This window comes from Phallusia mammillata, chromosome 5 (genome assembly GCF_965637545.1).
Source record: "Phallusia mammillata chromosome 5, kaPhaMamm4.hap1.1, whole genome shotgun sequence".
Lineage (NCBI taxonomy): Eukaryota > Metazoa > Chordata > Ascidiacea > Phlebobranchia > Ascidiidae > Phallusia > Phallusia mammillata.
Window position 1 is genome coordinate 3,345,358 of NC_137256.1, and position 23,310 is coordinate 3,368,667.

Below are 23,310 nucleotides of genomic sequence, written 5' to 3' on the forward strand. Positions count from 1 at the left end.
TCAGAACACAAAAACCGTGACACACACCCAAAGTCAGAACACAAAAACCGTGACACGCACCCCAAAGTCAGAACACAAAAACCGTGACACGCACCCCAAAGTCAGAACACAAAAACCGTGACACGCACCCCAAAGTCAGAACACAAAAACCGTGACACGCACCCCAAAGTCAGAACACAAAAACCGTGACACGCACCCCAAAGTCAGAACACAAAAACCGTGACACGCACCCCAAAGTCAGAACACAAAAACCATGACACGCACCCCAAAGTCAGAACACAAAAACCATGACACGCACCCCAAAGTCAGAACACAAAAACCATGACACGCACCCCAAAGTCAGAACACAAAAACCATGACACGCACCCCAAAGTCAGAACACAAAAACCATGACACGCACCCAAAAGTCAGAACACAAAAACCTTGACACGCACCCCAAAGTCAGAACACAAAAACCGTGACACGCACCCCAAAGTCAGAACACAAAAACCGTGACACGCACCCCAAAGTCAGAACACAAAAACCGTGACACGCACCCCAAAGTCAGAACACAAAAACCGTGACACGCACCCCAAAGTCAGAACACAAAAACCGTGACACGCACCCCAAAGTCAGAACACAAAAACCGTGACACGCACCCCAAAGTCAGAACACAAAAACCGTGACACGCACCCCAAAGTCAGAACACAAAAACCGTGACACGCACCCCAAAGTCAGAACACAAAAACCATGACACGCACCCAAAAGTCAGAACACAAAAACCGTGACACGCACCCCAAAGTCAGAACACAAAAACCGTGACACGCACCCAAAAGTCAGAACACAAAAACCGTGACACGCACCCCAAAGTCAGAACACAAAAACCGTGACACGCACCCCAAAGTCAGAACACAAAAACCGTGACACGCACCCCAAAGTCAGAACACAAAAACCGTGACACGCACCCCAAAGTCAGAACACAAAAACCGTGACACGCACCCAAAAGTCAGAACACAAAAACCTTGACACACCCCAAAGTCAGAACACAAAAACCGTGACACGCACCCCAAAGTCAGAACACAAAAACCGTGACACGCACCCCAAAGTCAGAACACAAAAACCGTGACACGCACCCCAAAGTCAGAACACAAAAACCGTGACACGCACCCCAAAGTCAGAACACAAAAACCGTGACACGCACCCCAAAGTCAGAACACAAAAACCGTGACACACACCCAAAAGTCAGAACACAAAAACCGTGACACGCACCCCAAAGTCAGAACACAAAAACCGTGACACACACCCCAAAGTCAGAACACAAAAACCGTGACACGCACCCCAAAGTCAGAACACAAAAACCGTGACACGCACCCAAAAGTCAGAACACAAAAACCGTGACACGCACCCCAAAGTCAGAACACAAAAACCGTGACACACACCCCAAAGTCAGAACACAAAAACCGTGACACGCACCCCAAAGTCAGAACACAAAAACCGTGACACGCACCCCAAAGTCAGAACACAAAAACCATGACACGCACCCCAAAGTCAGAACACAAAAACCGTGACACGCACCCCAAAGTCAGAACACAAAAACCATGACACGCACCCCAAAGTCAGAACACAAAAACCATGACACGCACCCCAAAGTCAGAACACAAAAACCATGACACGCACCCAAAAGTCAGAACACAAAAACCATGACACGCACCCAAAAGTCAGAACACAAAAACCATGACACGCACCCCAAAGTCAGAACACAAAAACCATGACACGCACCCCAAAGTCAGAACACAAAAACCGTGACACGCACCCAAAAGTCAGAACACAAAAACCGTGACACGCACCCCAAAGTCAGAACACAAAAACCGTGACACGCACCCAAAAGTCAGAACACAAAAACCGTGACACGCACCCCAAAGTCAGAACACAAAAACCGTGACACGCACCCAAAAGTCAGAACACAAAAACCGTGACACGCACCCCAAAGTCAGAACACAAAAACCATGACACGCACACCAAAGTCAGAACACAAAAACCATGACACGCACCCCAAAGTCAGAACACAAAAACCATGACACGCACCCCAAAGTCAGAACACAAAAACCATGACACGCACCCCAAAGTCAGAACACAAAAACCATGGCACGCACCCCAAAGTCAGAACACATAAACCGTGGCACGCACCGAAGTCAGAACATATAAAAGCGACTTGATTTTACGTTTTCCAAAGAACAGTAGCCTACCCAATATAACATCATAATGGACTTTATTATGTAACAAATCAAGTAACGAACAGTTTGCGTAAGGCGCAACACACTATAACGTTTATTTTACAACCATGGAACAGTACTGCAATGTCGCTATGTCTGATGTCCAGTTTAAGTGCGAATGTTCTGAATTGTTGCAAGTGGAGTTCGTATTTTGCCCTGGTTGTTCAATAAAGTTAAACTGGTCTAAAATTGCCGTTACCTTTTATTTCAACCGTGGTTTTCAGTACAACACCATCCACGAATTCCTAAGGAAGTACCATAAAATACAAATAAGTTTACGGACTTTGAAAAGCAGGTTGAAACTGTATGGTTTGAAGCGAAAAAAACTGTTAACCAGCAATGCTGCTGTGCGGGAGCGAATAGCAGAAAAATTGACCACGTCAAATTGTATGTTTGGCTACAGAAGCATGTGGCATTCCTTGAGAATGGAGGGGTGTTACGCCACAAGAAACCAGGTTGCGATTTTGCTCAAAGAATTAGACCCGATCGGCTCATCAGTCCGTCGTGCAAGGCGTTTAAAAAGGAGGCGCTACTGTTCACCGGGGCCGAACTTTTGCTGGCATCTCGATGGATACGACAAATTAAAGCCGTATGGGTTTGCAATTCATGGTTGTATAGATGGATGGAGCAGAAAAATTCTATGGTTACAAGTGCTAAAAAGTAACAACAATCCTGTTACAATAGTGAAGCTGTTTCTACATGCTGTTGGTCGGTTTGGTGGCTATCCCAAACGCGTTAGGACAGATTGTGGGACAGAAAACGGAATGGTGGCCGCAGCCCAATCTTATTTTAGTCAAACGACGCGGGCACATATTTACGGGACTTCAACTCACAATCAAAGAATTGAGGGTTGGTGGTCTTACCTGCGGCGAATCTGCACAACATGGTGGATGAATTTCTTTAAAGACTTGGTTTCACAAAATAAATTCAACGCTGGGAATCAAATTGAGGTCGAAGCCCTGTGGTTTTGCTTCCATAAAATTATTCAAAAAGAACTGGATAATGTTTCAAATTCATGGAACACACACTACATACGAAAGTCACGCCATGATACGGTTGCTGGAAGACCTGATCAGATGTACTACCTTCCGGAGTTGAATGGTGCAACTGATTATCTGACGCAGATTAGGGAGCAACAGGTAAACAACGTCAAAAATACTCTTCCAGGCGAACCGTTGAATAACCCCAATGTCGGTCATGAATATTTCGCACACGTTATGGAAAACTGCAATAAAGAACTTCCCGACAATTGGAGTGCAGGCCTTCAGCTGTACCAATTTCTCATTTCTACTGCAAATGGTCAAAGTGACGTGTAACGTAAATACAAATCAAAATGGAAGACTAATTTTCTCATTTTTATTAGCAAAATCACAGAAATTACCAGAGGACACATGTATATAAACATGATAAAAACCAAAATACCATGCCAGGTAAAAAAACATACACATCATAACACATTAACAAAAGAAAAAAACTAGAAAGGTGGCTTTCCTATATGTTTCCATTTTATATATTGCGTACCCTTTTTATCAAATAACTATCTACACCATTTCATCTGCAAGCAAAAACAAATAGGTCCCCACACACATTTTATACGAATTAGTAATGTAAAAAGTGTTTTTAGGACAAACTAGAAGGGTGGCTTAGCACATATTGCCCTTGCATATACACTATAACCTAATTTAAAACATAAATATATTTCCTATGCTTATTTTGTATTGGGTCCCATATTAGTCACCGTCTTTTATAACTTTAGTTGTTTCTGCAGGCAAAAACTCATGGGTCCCCACACATGCAAAGTTGTAGATAATGAATTTCAAGAGATAACCATGCAAAAGTCGGGTGTTGTAAGGTAAAACACAGTGATCGGCACTGGGCTTAAATAATAATACTATGTAGAATACAAACTATAAAATTAGATTCACCCCAGATATTGGTTGAAGTATGTCCTATTTAACGTTTTAAAAACTGACCCATATTAGGGGGCTAGTAGGGTAACTGATTGGGTTCGACACACAAACTAAAAAACAGAAAAAACCACAATGACTCAATCAATAGTACTGCAAAATTTAAGCCCAATCCGCCAATGTTTAAAATTTTGACCACTAGAGGTGTTTTGAGCAACAACCGATAATGTTTCTGACGTCGTAGGGCTGTTAACAAGCCCCTACTTGCCATGGCGCAAAAACGACCACCAAGAAACCCACCAACGAGCAACAAACAACTAGTTGCCCTTGTAACACTATTGCTCCAAAGAAATCTTTCGTTTGTGGTGCCCAGTACCATACAAATACGTTTTACACTTTAGGGGCTTGTGGGGTAAATGTTAGGACTACAGGGTTGAACACAACAATTGACACCTATAAATGGCATAATATACAAGAAATCCAAATTTCAGCCAATTCTGACACTGTTTAAAAACTCACCCATTTTAGGGGCTAGCGGGGTAAATACTGGGGTTATCAACAAAAACAAAGTGGGATGCACATCTACATGAATATATCTACCATCTGTGTAAATTTCAGCCAAATCCATCAAACATTTAATGGAAAAACGAGTCGGACAACTTTGGGTAGAAGAAAAAAGAAGAAAAAAAAAAAAACATTTTGAGTAAAATCAATATGTGTCCTTTTCAGGGAAGGGGACCCATAATTAGTAGAAAGCATCAACCCAAACTAAGGATTTGTCCATATTTCTGTCTAGTCCATATTTCTGTCCTAATGTTAATCACTTCCAAGATAAAACCTTCGCTAAAACTGGAAATATAGGTGCTAATCTAATAAAACCACATAGCATTACTGTGCTGATGTCTGCCTCGCAAAACGGGTGTAAACCAGTGAACTACGTCCAAGGGCTTTCCAGCGTACACATATTATGGGCAGTAATAGTGTTATGGTAACCATTCGGCTATTGAGCCATTGCAAACATTTTTTATAGTTTTAGCACATATAACGGACTTGCATTTCTGACCTAAAGGATTGGAAAAACTAAAACCGATTAATTCGGGGTTAAAAGGGTGAATCCAATAAAAAGTTACTAAATTATTTAGAATACCTTGCATTGCACCAACCAACAAAGCATAAAACTTCTAGATCATGTATTTAATCAATATCACCGTTTTAACACATTCACTTTGGGGGGCTGTAGGTGAACTGCTGGGTCATTCCGGTCAATCTTCAGGATGATCAAATTAGGGTCAAAAGCTAACATGTGTGTAAATTTGAATAAGTATAAAGTACTCTTTTTTGCTCAAATGCGTTTAACAAACCAGTGTTAGACAGAACTGAATATTTTGGGGTTAAGGGGGTTAAAATGGGTAAAACTATTTTAAAGGTACAAAATTCTTTAGTATACCTTACATTGCAACAAACAACAAAGAATGTAACTCCTAGATCATGAACTTTGGTCAGTACAACCGTCTTAAAAATTTTATGTTTTGGGGGCCTGGGTGAACCCTTGTTGTCAAGTCATTCGTTGTCAAACTTCAGGAGGATCAAATATGGATAAATAAATAACATCTGTGAATATTTAAATAAATTTGAAGCACTGTTTCTTGGCCAAACATGTAGTACCAGCATAAGACAGAAAACAATACCGACAAAAACAATATGTGTCCCCTTACTACTGTTGTGCTCCCATACGATCCTTACAGCTAGATGCTTTAAACACACCCAAATCCTGGTTCACAATTTACTGCTAGTATAAAAGACTCTTTCATGCTGTCAATGTCAGCAATGTGAACAGGAATTTTAAGAGCAATAGCACAAGTACTTGCACTCGGTAGGCACTTGCATTTCATACCATTCTTCAAATCTTGGCAACCATGAACGAACTCCACAGTTATACCTTTTGGTAGCCCAAGGGGAGGCAAGCTCGGACTTCCTGTGACAAACTTCATTAACTGACCAAGTGTGACAGGAAAAGCATCTAATCATTAAAACATTAAAACAAGGTTACTTTTAGTCAGTCCTCTGCAAATTAAAACAATATACCTTACCATCAAAATAACACAATTCAGCAAAATCAACAAAGTGTTTGTAAACAGTTATTTCCAGTGCATGGTTTGTTGAACCATTTTCAGAAAAGACAGGAGAAAGAATCCCGAAAAATTTTTCAAAATCCCATTTGAACAGTGGGGATGGGCAGAACACTGTATAGAAATCTTCGATATACCTCATTACCACTTTCGAAATTCCATAACATTTAAGACCATTTGCAATGCTATCCAAAGGTGGAAGCAATGGCTCAACAATTGATTTGATGTATATTGACCTTCAAATACACAGTAAACAAACATACATATTACATTGGGGATTGCTTTTACCCTCAAAGAGGCTCCCTGTTAAACAGTTTCAATGCTTGTGCCATTAAATTAAAAAAACATCAATCCAAAAACGCTGATAAACAACTAAGATCAACAAACTGACTTTCTTTTACAAAAAGTAGAAAGCAAAAAAATGAGAATCTTTTTTTACTTACTGCAACACTTCTGTTCTGTTTTTTAAGTTTGCCTTGGAAGGAATCCCTCTATATCCAATGGACTCCAGCACATCATAACCCATGTCCGATGTCAAAATTTCAATCACAGTTCCACAATTGTCTGCCTTTTTGAGCTGTGGAAAATAAGCCAAGTTTATGTCAAGGGTCAACAAGTAAAATAAACTTTACTTTACCATTCACTGTATAATTAGGGATAAAAGACAAGTTCAGACTAGTCATCACATAGTCTTGGATCAAACAAGCACATTTTCAAACCTTGGTGTATAAATCTGAAAACTGTAGGCTCGATTCAAGTTTCTCAGGTAGAAGTTTCAGAACTTTCTCCATTCCTCCAAACAAATACCTATATACCCATGGTGCCAAAAATCCTGGACCTGGACCACCATTTTGAAGGCTTGCAGCGAACAAATGACCAATGCTCTGCATAGTACCATCTGCAATGCTTACTAGTCCACATGAAGGAGTTAAGCCATCACTGTCTACCCCAGCAAAGTACTGACTCTTTACATCGTTTTAAGCTTCTAAAAACAGCATGAGGAAATAATAATTACCACACCGAAAATACTATTAAAAAAACAGGTTTTGAAATATATACACGTATAAATGTATGCACATATATACACACAACCAAATTGTTTTGTTAACCAATTCCAAACATTTTTGGCATACATATATATAAAATACATATTCATTTGTAATATATTACCTGTATAAAAATCTCTGGAGACACCACCTGTGTCAATACCTGCTTCCCACAGAAATGTTATATTATACAACTGGTTTTGTCTGGATGCATTCCACTTCTTTTTGAAAAAACTTCTGAAATCATAGAAAGCAAATCCTCGCCTAACAGAAATCTGTAAGGTCTGTGATTCATCAACTATTGTTTCCTGTAAAACCAATACTATGTTTGATTTGATCCCATATTCATCTTTTGTTTTGGGGTGTTCTTCCCCAGCTGACTCATTTTCAGAGCCAGAAGGTGAGTCATGGCTACTTGCTTCCTGAAATGGTGTCACTTTTTTGTTCAGTTATCTACATGCTGTTCAATCTCTGTTAGAGGCGTCTTCATGTTGCAAACTGGACACCTTCCCATTTTAACACTATTTGAACAACAATGCTTCTCAATAAATTTAGTAATGTCCTGATCTTTGTTACGGCTTGTCCCAATATCCTCACTTGATAAGCTACGTTTATCTGTGCAAAGATACAAACAAATCCTTTGGTATGGTTTTCCCACTTCCTCTTTGTATTTAGAAATGGTAAAGTCTTCTTCACTACCTGGCATTTTAGCTACTGTTCGGCCATCTGGGTAGGCTAAAAAATATTTGTGACTGGTTCCGAAGCTTGCATCATAGTCTATCCTTTTCTTAATTGCTAGTTCAAAAATGCTTTCAGCTGCAGCACTTTTTACAACCCGAAGGCCTAACATTTTGCCCCGAATTATAGAAACACTTTCTCCATCCTTTTCCATCAACCCTATATTAATATTTACAATTTCATCATTTGAACTTCTCACTTTTTTGAGGACCCTGTAGGACTGAGACTGGCGTTCACGAGATTTTCTTTTTAAAAAGTTTTCAAAAGATATTAAAGACTCATCATTTTGCGAGCTTGTAGCAACTGGGGCTGAACAATTAGGGCAAAATTTGTAATCATCTTTTAAAGAAATTCCACATGTGCAAAACATTTTGCTACCTTGCTGTAATTGGTGCATAAAATAAAAATACAATATGCTAAAGAAGAACAAATAAAATGTTTTTTTCTTTCTAGCCAAGCAATATAAATATACTCAAAAACTATTTGTCGGAAGACTCCTCCACACGTACTTCGATGTATAATTGCACATACAGCACGTCCATGCTTTAGGACTGTGAGTCACGGTCTATATGTGTTCTGACTTTGGGGTGCGTGTCATGGTTTTTGTGTTCTGACTTTGGTGTGTGTCACGGTTTTTGTGTTCTGACTTTGGGGTGCGTGTCACGGTTTTTGTGTTCTGACTTTGGGGTGCGTGTCACGGTTTTTGTGTTCTGACTTTGGTGTGTGTCACGGTTTTTGTGTTCTGACTTTGGGGTGCGTGTCACGGTTTTTGTGTTCTGACTTTGGGGTGCGTGTCATGGTTTTTGTGTTCTGACTTTGGGGTGCGTGTCACGGTTTTTGTGTTCTGACTTTGGGGTGCGTGTCACGGTTTTTGTGTTCTGACTTTTGGGTGTGTGTCACGGTTTTTGTGTTCTGACTTTTGGGTGCGTGTCACGGTTTTTGTGTTCTGACTTTTGGGTGCGTGTCACGGTTTTTGTGTTCTGACTTTGGGGTGCGTGTCACGGTTTTTGTGTTCTGACTTTGGGATGCGTGTCACGGTTTTTGTGTTCTGACTTTTGGGTGCGTGTCACGGTTTTTGTGTTCTGACTTTTGGGTGCGTGTCACGGTTTTTGTGTTCTGACTTTTGGGTGCGTGTCATGGTTTTTGTGTTCTGACTTTGGTGTGTGTCATGGTTTTTGTGTTCTGACTTTGGGGTGCGTGTCACGGTTTTTGTGTTCTGACTTTGGTGTGTGTCATGGTTTTTGTGTTCTGACTTTGGGGTGTGTCACAAGATTTGCGTGTGTCACGAGTTTTGTGTTTTGCACTTCTGGGCCACCGTAGATTTACAGTGTTATTTTATATTGAAAATGATTTAACAGGGGTGAACAACATAAGTTTACAAACCTAATTTACGTTTCTTGTCGCATTTGAGATGTTGATTAAACTCGGTGTGACGCAAGACTACAACGTGTAGGAAATTTTTCGCCTGCGACTTCTATATTTAAGCTGTTCAGGGTCTTGCGATATACAAGTTTCACTCAAAAAACACAGCGGGCATGGACACAACAACAGTGATAATAATCATTTACATTTTACAAGTTCAAAAGCGCAGAATAAACGCTGTTGTTTTTTACGACCAAATATTTCCATTTATTCCGAACTTGGAGCTGAATCAAGGCATTATTAGCCAGACAACGCTCTACTGTGAGCTAACACATCACTTTATCACGTCACAAACAGTTTTAACCATTATCACGACAAGTTGTGATGAAGTTATTATTGGGCAACAATTTAAAGCCCTGGGTAACATAAAAGCAACGCTACGAGGCATGAAAAAGTAGATGCTGTAATTGTCACTAAAACAAGCGACCCAACAGAATGTTCAGGAGACCCGACTTTGGGTCGCGACCCATAGGTTGGGAACCACTGGGCTTAGGCTAAAACAAGCAGCCGGATAAGAAACTGTAGAGGAAGAAGGAAAAAAGCAAGCAAAGGTGTTTATACACGTTTAGTTTGAAGACATATACTAAAAAATCGACCAAAAGGCGTTGTCTGCGGACTAATTTAGCAGATGCCGCCTCCGAAAATTGAGAAGCAACCGCTGAAGTGGCGACACACATGCATCTGGCACAAAAGACATGGTCGGTGATCTGTAACACAAACGGAAGGTGTTTAAAATTAATGGTTTGACTGTAGGCTAAAGTCGCGGTTTTGAAAAAGCTATCATGAAACTATCAAAACTGTCACTGTATATACAAAGACATGCTTTAGCTTAAGGCTTATTCGAACGATTTGTACTCCAAAGCTGCAATATACAAAGGCACCAAATCCACCTAAAAGTTTGGGTATTATCGGCTTATACATCGAGTTAAAAATAAAAAAGCGGCGCAATCTACAGCAAAAATTGAAAATGCTTGTATTGGGCTTCCAGGGCCTTAATCAAGTTGAAATTTTACGTTTTTGTAACAACGCTTGTGCCAACATTTAAGGACAAAAACTCGATGGAATGAAATGTTCCGTGTTTTTTTAATCGAGTCATTTTGGTTTTTGAAGTACACTAAGCGTTTCATTATCGGAAACGGTTGATCAAAACGTTATGCATTTTTTTATTCATTTCTTTGTTGTCGGAAATGGGGCATCTATTTTGTTGTTTGGAATGGGGCATCTGGGCTAATACGTTCAACAAACATGTTTGAATTACTGATAAATATTTTGTTTGGCGTTTCAGTTTCGTTAAGACCTTTTTAATAATTCAGTGAATTAAACTTAAAGTATAAAATTTAACATGCAACTTGTTTTTCTAAGGTCGACTCGCAAAAAAATAATAATAAATAAATTAAGTTTTGAAATGATTCGCAGTGCATAAAAGTTACAGACCCCAGACCACAAGACGTTTAAATCGCTTTGAACCACAAAGTTCTGCGCTAAAGAACGAAGTCCCAACCGTTTGCTTGTTATGTGAATACTTACGTCTCGCGTATTGGCAACTCAAGCCGGTGTAAAGCCATTCGCGACTGCAATAGGAAGTTATACATTTTTGGAACAATTGTCGGTGATGAAATCGACCTGTAAATGTGTACTTGTTCTTATAAAATATATACACTTAGGCCTAATTATACCGGTATTTTTTATGTATTTTTTTAATTACTTTTTTGACAAAAGTTATTTATTCATTTTTTAACGGATGTAGCCTATGTCTAAAACCTGCCTATGCCTTATTTCGTTTAACTCAGAGGTGTACAACCAACCACAACCTGTGAACATGTATATTAACACATATGTACTGGCGACCGTGAACGTAAATAAAACTCATTTGCTTAAATTTGGCTGGGCCTTTCAGGCGCCATCAGATGGTATATATACATATGATGCTAACCTATTTTTCACCTCAGCAATTTTGAAACAAAAACAAACAGGCAATTTGGCGGTCGTTGGTGAAATAAGGATCTGCGATGTCGTAGCGAAAATGTTGTGCATCCCTGGTTTAACTGGCTGTGAAGGCTATTTGACTGTTTTGATATGCTTGATGGTAAAATATTATAATTTAAGCAAACGTAATGCGAAAACACAGTTTTTGAAAGGCAATTTGTGAGTTCTATTTTTTCAAATATTTTGTTCTCCAAAAATAATTGCATATACCTTTGGCCTATTACGGCCATACAGGTCAAGGTCAAGTTAGAATTCTAAGCGGACTGAAAAATCTTTTGAGCCCTAACTCTAAAATATAAGCCTAAAACCCGGCTCAAACCCAAAAGTACAAGCCCGAAACTCGGCCCAAACCAGACAATAAAAACCCGCATGACGATAGTTCTATGAAAATCATATGATTTCAGGGGCAAGTCAAGCCTCCTTTACCACAACTTAAAGCGCGAACCTGACCCGAAAATTTGTTTACTACTAGATTTCTTTCTTACCTTCAATAAACCCAATGGCAACTAAAAGAATCAAAGCACTTGTCCAACTAAATTTCATTTTTTGTTGTTCAGATGGTTGTGAAGCTTTCTTAAATGTTGGTTCTGTCAAAACATCGAACTTTTCATTTAGACAACCGAAGGACAACCGAAAATTTAAATTTTTATGCGAAACGAAACAAATGTTTTTGAACAAATCTTGGCATTTATACGAGCCATGACATAATATTTGCAATATATTTTGGAAAGAAACAATCTGTTTCAGCAACTGGTTGTTCGTAGAAAATACTAAGTGCATCTAACAACAGGTCGGGTCTAGGTTTACTTTTACTTGTAGCGTGGATTTGACTATAGCAATTGTTGAAAATAAGACAAAATAAGGACTACAGTCAAAAATAAGGACATTTCTTAGAAATAAGGACAATGAACTTTTCTAAGACATGGCCCTTCAAAATAAGGACAAATCTTAGAAATAAGGACGGTATGGCAACCCTGGATATATAGGTAAACATGCCTAGAGCTATAAAACAACCATATAACACACATACAATATAATACTCAATTAATATAATACTCAATTTTCACCCTTGAGTTTGCTGTGTATTGCGTATATAGGCTATAGGCTCTAGGTCCAAGTTCTCAGCTTATTCCGGTTTTTGTTTACCTTCGCGACCTGTTTGCTAAAATCTTTCATTTTATATATTTTGTATTAATCGCTTTATTCTCCAACACGTTTCTAAAACGCTCAAGAAAAAGTTGCATGCGTTCCCTCGAAAAACCTCAATTATTTTGCGCTGGTATTCTCGAATAGTGAAATATATTTCGCCATTACAGGCCTTCATCTCATTTTTTTCAACTTTGTTGCAAATCCAGGTAATTAGTTTATATACTGATCAATAAACCTGTAAAAATATAATTTACAGAAAAGCGTATTGACTGCACTGTGACAAAACCTTACCAGAAGCAAACCATCAAGCTCTGTTTTGGATTCTCGCCATCAAGCAGCCCGTGACGAACCGCAAGCGTTATATAACTTTTTCATGAACTTTGACCACTCCCCATTTCCCATCATCATTTCGCCGAAATGGTAAGTGCGAAAATTGTTAATAAGCGTTACGCACCACTGCGTACAGTTTCCAAAAAATTTTTTTCATTTTTATTTTTTTTTAAACCATAGAGAGTGGTCAAGGTACGTACAAATCGACATTTTGAGGTATGGGAGAACGTTTGAGCTTGTAAAGTCACATTTCTGGTCTCAAACAGTATTTGCCAATGAAATGACTTTAACCGATACTCTTTTACATAAGTCGCCCATATACAAATGCATACACAGTACATAGTCCAATGTTACGAAACAAATAAAAAGACATTCCGAGCCTAATATTTTTCTATAAATTGGCACAGATGTACGTTGGAGCAAGAAGTTTCAACTCGTAGAGTCACATTTCTGGTCTCAAACAGTATTTGCCAACGAAATGACTTTAACCGATACTTGTTTACGTGTCGCCCATATACAAATGCATACATCGGTAAGCCAATGTTACGAAACAAATAAAAAGACTATCCGAGCCTAATATTTTTCTATAAATTGGTACAGATGTACTCTAGAGCAAGAAGTTTCACCTCGTAGAGTCACATTTCTGGTCTCAAACAGTATTTGCCAACGAAATGACTTTAACCGATACTTGTTTACGTGTCGCCCATATACAAATGCATACATCGGTAAGCCAATGTTACGAAACAAATAAAAAGACTATCCGAGCCTAATATTTTTCTATAAATTGGTACAGATGTACTCTAGAGCAAGAAGTTTCACCTCGTAGAGTCACATTTCTGGTCTCAAACAGTATTTGCCAACGAAATGACTTTAACCGATACTTGTTTACGTGTCGCCCATATACAAATGCATACATCGGTAAGCCAATGTTACGAAACAAATAAAAAGACTATCCGAGCCTAATATTTTTCTATAAATTGGTACAGATGTACGTTAGAGCAAGAAGTTACACCTCGTAGAGTCACATTTCTGGTCTCAAACAGTATTTGCCAACGAAATGACTTTAACCGATACTTGTTTACGTAGGTCGCCCATATACAAATGCATACATCGGTAAGCCAATGTTACGAAACAAATAAAAAGACTATCCGAGCCTAATATTTTTCTATAAATCGGCACAGATGTAGGTTAGAGCAAGAAGTTTCACCTCGTAGAGTCACATTTCTGGTCTCAAACAGTATTTGCCAACAAAATGACTTTAACCGGTACTTGTTTACGTAGGTCGCCCATATACAAATGCATACATCGGTAAGCCAATGTTACGAAACAAATAAAAAGACTATCCGAGCCTAATATTTTTCTATAAATTGGTACAGATGTACGTTAGAGCAAGAAGTTTCACCTCGTAGAGTCACATTTCTGGTCTCAAACAGTATTTGCCAACGAAATGACTTTAACCGATACTTGTTTACGTGTCGCCCATGCATATACAAATGCATACATCGCTAAGCCAATGTTACGAAACAAATAAAAGGCTATCCGAGCCTAATATTTTTCTATAAATTGGTACAGATGTACATTAGAGCAAGAAGTTTCACCTCGTAGAGTTTATTTGTTTCGTAACATTGGCTTAGCGATGTATGCATTTGTATATGGGCGACACGTAAACAAGTATCGGTTAAAGTCATTTCGTTGGCAAATACTGTTTGAGACCAGAAATGTGACTCTACGAGGTGAAACTTCTTGCTCTAACGTACATCTGTACCAATTTATAGAAAAATATTAGGCTCGGAATGTCTTTTTATTTGATCGTAACATTGGCTTACCGATGTATGCATTTGTATATGGGCGACCTACGTAAACAAGTATCGGTTAAAGTCATTTCGTTGGCAAATACTGTTTGAGACCAGAAATGTGACTCTACGAGGTGAAACTTCTTGCTCTAGAGTACATCTGTACCAATTTATAGAAAAATATTAGGCTCGGATAGTCTTTTTATTTGTTTCGTAACATTGGCTTAGCGATGTATGCATTTGTATATGGGCGACGTACGTAAACAAGTATCGGTTAAAGTCATTTCGTTGGCAAATACTGTTTGAGACCAGAAATGTGACTCTACGAGGTGAAACTTCTTGCTCTATCGTACATCTGTACCAATTTATAGAAAAATATTAGGCTCGGATAGTCTTTTTATTTGTTTCGTAACATTGGCTTAGCGATGTGTGCATTTGTATATGGGCGACCTACGTAAACAAGTATCGGTTAAAGTCATTTCGTTGGTAAATACTGTTTGAGACCAGAAATGTGACTCTACAAACTTAAACTTCTTGCTCTAACGTACATCTGTACCAATTTATAGAAAAATATTAGGCTCGGAATGTCTTTTTATTTGATCGTAACATTGGACTATGTACTGTGTATGCATTTGTATATAGGCGACTGATGTAAACAAGTATCGGTTAAAGTCATTTCGTTGGTAAATACTGTTTGAGACCAGAAATGTGACTCTACAAACTGAAACTTCTTGCTCTAATGTAAAACCTTCTTCTTATTATCACGGAGAATCCAGTTCGGGTAGCCATTTAACCGCAAGGCCTCATTTACCCTGTGCAACTCCGATTGGAGCAGTGCAGGGTCTGTCGTCAAGCGAACGGTCTGGTCTTTAAGCGCTTTGACAACAGCCCTTTTTTGGTATAATGGATGATGGGATTTAAAGTGTAAATAGCGCGTGGTACTGGTCGGCTTGTGGTACACACGCGTGGAAAGTTTACCATCCGCCGCTTTCAAAATTTCCACATCTAGAAACGGAAGACTGTTGTTGCTTTCCAATTCCATAGTGAATGTAATTCCTCGTTGCACATTGTTCAAATGTCGCAGAAACTCTGTTACCCGGTGTTTATGAATGATACAGAATGTATCATCTACATACCGTCGCCAAAACCGTGGTGGTGTGGTAAAAGTTTGCAAGGCACGTTCCTCCACAGACTCCATGACCATGTTGGCAACGGCCACTGACACAGGAGAGCCCATGGCCGTGCCATACATTTGCTTGTAAAAGGAACCTCTGAATCTGAAGTATGTTTGTTCCAAACAAATCTCAAGCCCCCTATGTATATCTTCATGAGTCCATGTGGTCCTGTCTTTAAGGCTGTAATCATCGAGTAAACGCGACTCCGTTATCTCCAATGCTAGATCGATTGGTACGTTGGTAAACAACGAAGTAACATCAAATGAAACCAACGTTTCGTCTTCACACAATGATTGTTGCGCATTCAAATCTTTCACAAACTCTGCAGAATTTCTGACGGTAAATTCCGTGTTTCCGACCAACGGTGCTAAAAGTCGCGCTAGATATTTGGCTAGGTTGTAAGTGGGGCTTATTTACACTTTAAATCCCATCATCCATTATACCAAAAAAGGGCTGTTGTCAAAGCGCTTAAAGACCAGGCCGTTCGCTTGACGACAGACCCTGCACTGCTCCAATCGGAGTTGCACAGGGTAAATGAGGCCTTGCGGTTAAATGGCTACCCGAACTGGATTCTCCGTGATAATAAGAAGGTTTCACGGAAACAGATCCAGTGCAAAGAACGTGCCTTCGTCACCTTACCCTATATACCAGGGTTGACAGATATAATCCGTCGTATGTTGACCGATTTCGGTGTATCGGTTGGGGTCAAACCAGCAAACACCCTACGTCAGATTCTGTCGCACCCAAAAGACCCGCTAGATGCTACTGCGACAAGAGGTGTGGTTTATGCTATACCGTGCGGAGATTGTGACGAAATTTACATCGGTGAAACGGGCAGAAGTCTTAATACGCGCCGGAAGGAGCACGAAAGGGATGTGGGCAAGAATGATGCCAAGAAATCAGCGTTGGCAAACCATGCAACTACTCACCACCACAGCATTAATTTTTCTGCTGCACAGGTGTTGGTGAAGGAAACTGATTACCACAAGCGCAGTTTCCTAGAGTCTTGGAACATCCATTCACGCGCCAACACAATGAACGTTAAAACAGATGTTCTAATGCCGATAAATTATCGGGCGCTTTTACAGCACTGAGCTGTGTTATCATTGCGTGGTGCGAGTTTGCAGCCGCGCGATCTTCTTATCGCTATTTTTGTGTGTGTGTTTTGCATTTTGTCGCTTTATAAGAATTTTGTTCTGCAAGTTACGTCATTATCCTGATGAAGGCGTCTTGTATAGGACGTCGAAACGTCGATTATTTATAATAAAAACTGCTGGATGAGCAATACTTTCTTGCTCTAATGTACATCTGTACCAATTTATAGAAAAATATTAGGCTCGGAATGTCTTTTTATTTGATCGTAACATTGGACTGTGTATGCATTTGTATATAGGCGACTGATGTAAACAAGTATCGGTTAAAGTCATTTCGTTGGTAAATAGGCCTACTGTTTGAGACCAGAAATGTGACTCTACAAACTGAAACTTCTTGCTCTAATGTACATCTGTACCAATTTATAGAAAAATATTAGGCTCGGAATGTCTTTTTATTTGATCGTAACATTGGACTATGTACTGTGTATGCATTTGTATATAGGCGACTGATGTAAACGAGTATCGGTTAAAGTCATTTCATTGGCAAATACTGTTTGAGACCAGAAATGTGACTTTACAAGCTCAAACGTTTTCTCCCATACCTCAAAATGTCGATTTGTACGTACCTTGACCACTCTCTATGGTTTAAAAAAAATAAAAATGAAAAAAAATTTTTGGAAACTGTACGTTGTGGTGCGTAACGCATATTAACAATTTTCGCACTTACCATTTCGGCGAAACGATGATGGTCCCCATTTCGTCAATATTAAAGTTTGAGCGGTTACCAGCATCGCAAATGAAAGGGGAATACCCTGTCTTGTATCTAGGCAAATTTCAGCAGCCTGGGTGCAGTGGAAATGTGTTTGTTTGCCATATGCTGACAGTACCTTTTGTAACTTTTGGCAAACCATGTTAAATTGACTGTTTTGAGGTATGGTTGTAAATGAAATACTCACGGCCTTACTGTTACATGTATGTTTTTGATTTTTGGTATGTAACACCCCTATGTAATATTGGACTAGGGAAAAATTTCATTTTGTGTCTATTGACAGTAGTTTTTTTTGCAGTGTGGGTACAAAGGTGTAGTAAATGGCCTTCGTAACCTGCTTAACAACACAGCGCTTATGTTGGTAAATTTACGTATAGCGTATAGATCGTGATAACGATCAGCTTCGTCTGGATCTCTGATGATTAGTTGATTGAAGCTATACGTTGTGGTAATATACCTTCGGTTGGTATTGAATGAACTTATTTGCACGGCAATGTCTTTAGTCAAAACACTTTCAATGAATTCTTCCCTAGGCGGGAGTTCAAAATAGTCTGCTAGAACAAACAGTCTAGCGCACCAGTCTCTGTATACGTTTCTGTAATAAACCAGCGGACGGCGCGGTGGCACGCCAAGCGGTATTACGTGTGGTAGATAAAGGCTACCTGTACTTTCGTCCTCACTTTCAGAGTTTTCTTCATCAATCAATGTCATGAGTCTCGATCAACAAGGGTTTTGCACCTCAGTTTGTTTATTCAATCAACATGCTTATTCTTATTCAAATAGAATGTTTAAGAAACAAAACAAGTCGTTAGAAAGTAATAATAACAACCTTTACTCATAATTTCAAGTTCTACTAACAACAAACACATTACTCTAAAGTAACCATTTTGGACAGCAAGCAAATTAAGTTAACCGCTATTGGGTTAAAACTGTTGTGACCAATTACATTAGCGGTGCGTTTTATCAATTCATAACACGTGGCATTAAACTGCACAACTATGCTCTGGCCATTGGCTCTTGCACAAATTTCCACAGAAAGTAACGTCCAATCACAGCGCGGTACAAAACATACGGTTAAAGCTCGCAAACACCAGATCACAAAGTCGCATCTGCATCCTAATTAACTGCAACAGGAAATATTACAAAGTCCGAACATGATTTGTCAATACAGTGAGATTTGGTTACTATACATTTTAACTTCCTCGCAGCCTTTGAGCTAGCGAGTCAAAACCTAGCTATTTTGGTAAACAAATATTGCAAAGTTTGCACAAATTATGTCGCAACCGCTACAGCAGCAACCTAACAAAATAGTACTTTATATCATTTATGGTAAAAATTTCCATAAATATTTTTGTGATTTTTTTGTTGTAGTAAACTTTCTTGTCAGAAATTGTTCATACAGAAGCTCTTTTAGTCTTGTAGGATGCTTACTGCTTACATCTAACCACAATAATGAATCTAAACCAGTTTTACACTTTGACTTTTTGACAAAATTTGCGACTATACCATGCGCTTGTGTGTTTATTTGCCAGCTCAACATTTGAAATACTCACAAGCTTGTTTTTTATTCAAAGCAGCTGAAATTTTTACCAAATGAAGTGCTAGAAATGTGTTTTCAGGGAAAATTTTAACTTTGAAGATAGCATGTGTAGTTTTTCCACAAAGGGTCATTGAACATATGCATTTTTTTGAAATTTTCAAAAAACGAATAAATGAAGAAAGACATACAAGGCATACAGGACTACACTTGATCACAATAATCAACCATGGTGTGGAACTTTTCGAAGCAATTGTTCACACACAATGTTACTTTGCATGTTGGACACCTACATGAACTGCATTTTGGAATGCTGTGGCTGCTGACTCGTCTCTTCTGCTCACATCATATCTACATGCTCTCTGTACAATACTGGATTTCCCTGTTGGTGAAATCTTCTGTATAAAGTGGCACCCTGTCAGCCTATTTTCTAATGGTGGTGTCACAACTGGGGTGTCATACCTTGATCTACTATTTTCCTCACACAGCTTGAGACTTCCATGACATACTGTAGCAGGGTCATGGCCTTTTCTCCTTTCTGTTTCATGTATTACTGATTTGTTTTTGGTGAAGTGTAGAACCTGTCCATATACACAATGTGACCTTTGTCAAGATAATTTTTTTAGCAAGTCCATAACTAGACTATGGATTTTTGACCCTTTACTCTCACTTTGTTGGGAGTCACAAGCCATTCGAAAAGAAAAACAGTATCCAGATCCTGTCACAAAGCTCATATGTTTTGATTCCCCATTTGTGTGGTTTATTTGGATTATATTTGCGGAATCTAAATCTTCCTTTGAAAGGACACGTTGCCTCATCCAAGGAAATTGATTGAGTCTGTTTGACTGCTAAATTAAATGTACCTTGCAGCATGTCAACAACTGGACGGATTTTGTGCAATGGGTCATGGCCATCTTTCTCCAGCTTGATAAATTATTATTAGCATGCAAAACATGCAGGATGGTTAAAAATCTATTCCGACCCATGTATTGTGGACAAAACACTTCAACAAGAGATGGCATTGTTGCCCAATAACTTTGCAATGATGGCGTTGTCACTATACCCATGTGCATCGTGGTTTCTCTGTATTTTCGACGCATTATCTATGACGTCATAATTGTGGTTTCTGGAATTGGAAACGTTCGAGTTTACTACGCGGACGACTCCAACGATAGCTGCACATGCCGTAACGACTTTATTTAAAATACAACGGCGCGTTATTGTTCGTATTCCAACCGAAATATATAAAAACAGGGCAAAAAATGGGCAAAATTGTTCTTAAATTTAGGTTTTTGTTTTATTACAAAAATATATTAAAACTTCACTGTAGATTTTTTTTCAAACAAGAAATAGTTCTTCCATCCAAGTACATCACATTGAAGGTATTTCCACGCAACCGCCGCAAATTATCACGACGTAATTACGATTTCATTTACCGTCTATATATAGACGATCGGATTCTACGGTAGTCGCATAATCGTCATAAGCTAAACATCGTCGACTAGCCTACTCGCTTAGGAGAAAACGTCAGAGAATATATACTGTTGTGAGGTTCGATTCTAGGCGAAAAAATAACTCACAGCAAACGATGTTAATACAAAAAAAATTTTTCATGCAACTCGAATCTTTGTTACGCTTCACAAGATGCTTGGTATCCATCCGTTGAGGACATACTTGAACAATTGTCGAGTAGGCTTAACCAGTGTAACCGCATGACGAAAAATATTTTTAAAGATGCTTAATTGGTATCATATCCAGTGGTGGGATTCAGCCGGTTCGCACTGGTTCTATATAACCGTCTCACGAAATTGTATGAGATCAGCGAACCGGTTAGCATTACTGGTTACTGTCGATAGTCCGTTTGTAACAGAACCGGCTGAAAAATGTGAATTTTGTGATAGAAACGCCTGACAGAAAAATTTGAATCCCACCACTGTCACCGACCCAAAAAGTCCTATACCAAAATATCATTGCTATCACAAAGATAAAAAGTCCAGTTTTGTTTCACAACAATTTACAAAACATGAAGTTTCACAAGATCCGGTCGTTTTAATAGAGTGTTGTTAGCTTTCGAGACGCAAAACTTTACCAAACGCCTTCAATGCATGCTGATAAGTTGTTTTGCATAAATGTAGAAACATCGTTTATCAAAAAAGCCCCGACAACAAACGTAAACGTTTAAATCCCCTGGGAAAGGGAAAAGAATTGAAAGAACTACTGTAGTTTAGACCAGTGGTCGGCAACCGCCGGTCCGCGGCCCGGTACCGGTCCGGGAGGAGTTGATCGTTACCGGGCCGTATAATTTTTCAGGTTAAATAAAAACATTTTGCCCATGTATCCCGGGCATGATAAACTAATTTAAGCGTTTTCATTGCTAAATATTGGTAGTTTTTTTAAGACCGGTTCGCGATAAAATTTAGTTTCAAAAACGGTCCGCAGTGCAAAAAAGGTTGCCGAACCCTGGGTTCGAATACTTGACGCTAAAATTCCGGACATTAAGAGTGTTTTGGAAAATTACTTCCGGACACAGATTTGACGCCAAAATTCCGGACATGTCAGGGAAATTCTTGACGTCTGTTAACCCTATGCTAAACCATAGATAGAACATAAAAGATATATGGTGGATCCAACATTAATTTGAAAACAAATCCTTCTTTTTATCATAACTTGTTAAAGGGCCCCGGCAGCGGCGATGTGACTTTTTCTACATTTTAGATGTTTAGAATTGCCATAATTCAGGGATTCCGAATCACTAATTTTTTTTGTCCTATGATTTGTCGTTTTCGAGATATTCAATCAAACAATGAGCTCTCGAGCGACACCTTGGTTTGATATGTAGCAGCGATTGTTACGTCACCTCGTACCAACTTCTAACAATGGCGCAGGTCAGCTGTTGTTTTAGCTTTGATTCGTACATTTTTCTATTGTTTACAACTGATAAAATTAACGTAGATACGTAGTTGACAGTTAAGCAATAAATAACAACTGTTTGGTTAAAAAGGTAGGTTTTTTTGTTGTTGACAAAAGGTATTTTCCACGTAACAGAATTATTGTAGGTGTTTATGTACTAACTATGTGATAATGGAGGAGAGAAAATCATGCGTTTTCTGCCATGAAATTAGTAAGTGCAACAGCAGTTAGCCAAGTTCAACGAATATTCTGAGTCGAATCTGCTTTGTTTAAAAGCATATCCTGGATTTGAATCTATATATGTCTCAACGTGTACAGTATGTATTAGAAGCAGCATGTCATCGATTTAAAGTTTTAAACGTCAATTGGGAAATCATGATGAGGGTAACACCTGTCACGAGTAAGTTTTACTGTACTAACTACTAACATGCAATATGCCACCAGCAACCTCTATGCGTTACAGATATACTGCCTACAGAAAATTTGTTGAATGGTGCTGGGGAAGACTTCAGAGTTACGTTGCCAGACTGACAGCCACTTGTCAACTATAAGTTGTGAATTCCCTTGTGACGTTGCTGCACAACAATACATGTGGTTGCATATGCTTTTCACCCAAGGTCCCAACTCTTTGCAATAGGCTTTGTTAGAAAGTGCTGTCAGTTTCTTTTGGATTTCTAAATTCAAAACCATAAACACAAATATACCGGTGTATGCTCATCTTTTATTTCTATCATACTTGTAGCTACATGCCAAACATAATGTTTAGTTTCTGACGATTCTTCACTGATGTTTAATGATTTGTGGATGCATGTCACTGTCAGTCACAAAGGCTTTAATAATGAGATCATCGAACCGGTTAGCATTACTGGTTACTGTCAATGGACTTTTTGTAACAGAACCAGCTGAAAAATAAGACTTTTATGATAGAACCGGCTGACAATAAATTAGGATCCCATCACTGTATATTTATGATATAAACTGATTTCTTTACAAAAGCAATTTTAAAACAAAAAAGCAGGTAGATGGCGGCCGTTGTTGAAATAAGAATCTGCGATGAGGCATATTAGCGATCA

At 38.9% G+C, this 23,310-nt stretch overlaps 3 protein-coding genes and 2 long non-coding RNA genes across 5 annotated transcripts; 2 read left to right on the plus strand and 3 right to left on the minus strand.

Moving 5' to 3' along the window:
- The first annotated feature begins 1,873 nt into the window (after positions 1-1,873).
- On the plus strand, positions 1,874-3,584 carry LOC145229850 (uncharacterized). The gene has a single exon (XM_080095179.1). It carries the CDS (start codon positions 2,321-2,323, stop codon positions 3,566-3,568), a length of 1,248 nt encoding a protein of 415 aa, XP_079951305.1. The 5' UTR covers positions 1,874-2,320; the 3' UTR covers positions 3,569-3,584.
- LOC145229851 (G2/M phase-specific E3 ubiquitin-protein ligase-like) lies at positions 3,004-8,920 on the minus strand. Its single transcript, XM_080095180.1, has 5 exons — positions 7,459-8,920; positions 7,008-7,273; positions 6,732-6,865; positions 6,250-6,524; positions 3,004-6,179 (listed from the first exon to the last, which is right to left on the minus strand). Exons 2-5 carry the CDS (start codon positions 7,176-7,178, stop codon positions 5,914-5,916), a joined length of 846 nt encoding a protein of 281 aa, XP_079951306.1. The 5' UTR covers positions 7,179-7,273; positions 7,459-8,920; the 3' UTR covers positions 3,004-5,913.
- A 272-nt stretch (positions 8,921-9,192) lies between these two features.
- LOC145229784 (uncharacterized) lies at positions 9,193-12,560 on the minus strand. The gene is made up of 3 exons (XR_013860483.1): positions 11,966-12,560; positions 11,022-11,117; positions 9,193-10,201 (listed from the first exon to the last, which is right to left on the minus strand). It is a non-coding gene; the product is annotated as an uncharacterized LOC145229784 (long non-coding RNA).
- A 2,928-nt stretch (positions 12,561-15,488) lies between these two features.
- Positions 15,489-15,989, minus strand: LOC145228093 (uncharacterized). Its single transcript, XM_080093081.1, has one exon. It carries the CDS (start codon positions 15,987-15,989, stop codon positions 15,489-15,491), a length of 501 nt encoding a protein of 166 aa, XP_079949207.1.
- Positions 15,990-22,299: 6,310 nt separating this feature from the next.
- On the plus strand, positions 22,300-22,848 carry LOC145229464 (uncharacterized). The gene is made up of 2 exons (XR_013860452.1): positions 22,300-22,637; positions 22,701-22,848. It is a non-coding gene; the product is annotated as an uncharacterized LOC145229464 (long non-coding RNA).
- Positions 22,849-23,310: the final 462 nt, after the last annotated feature.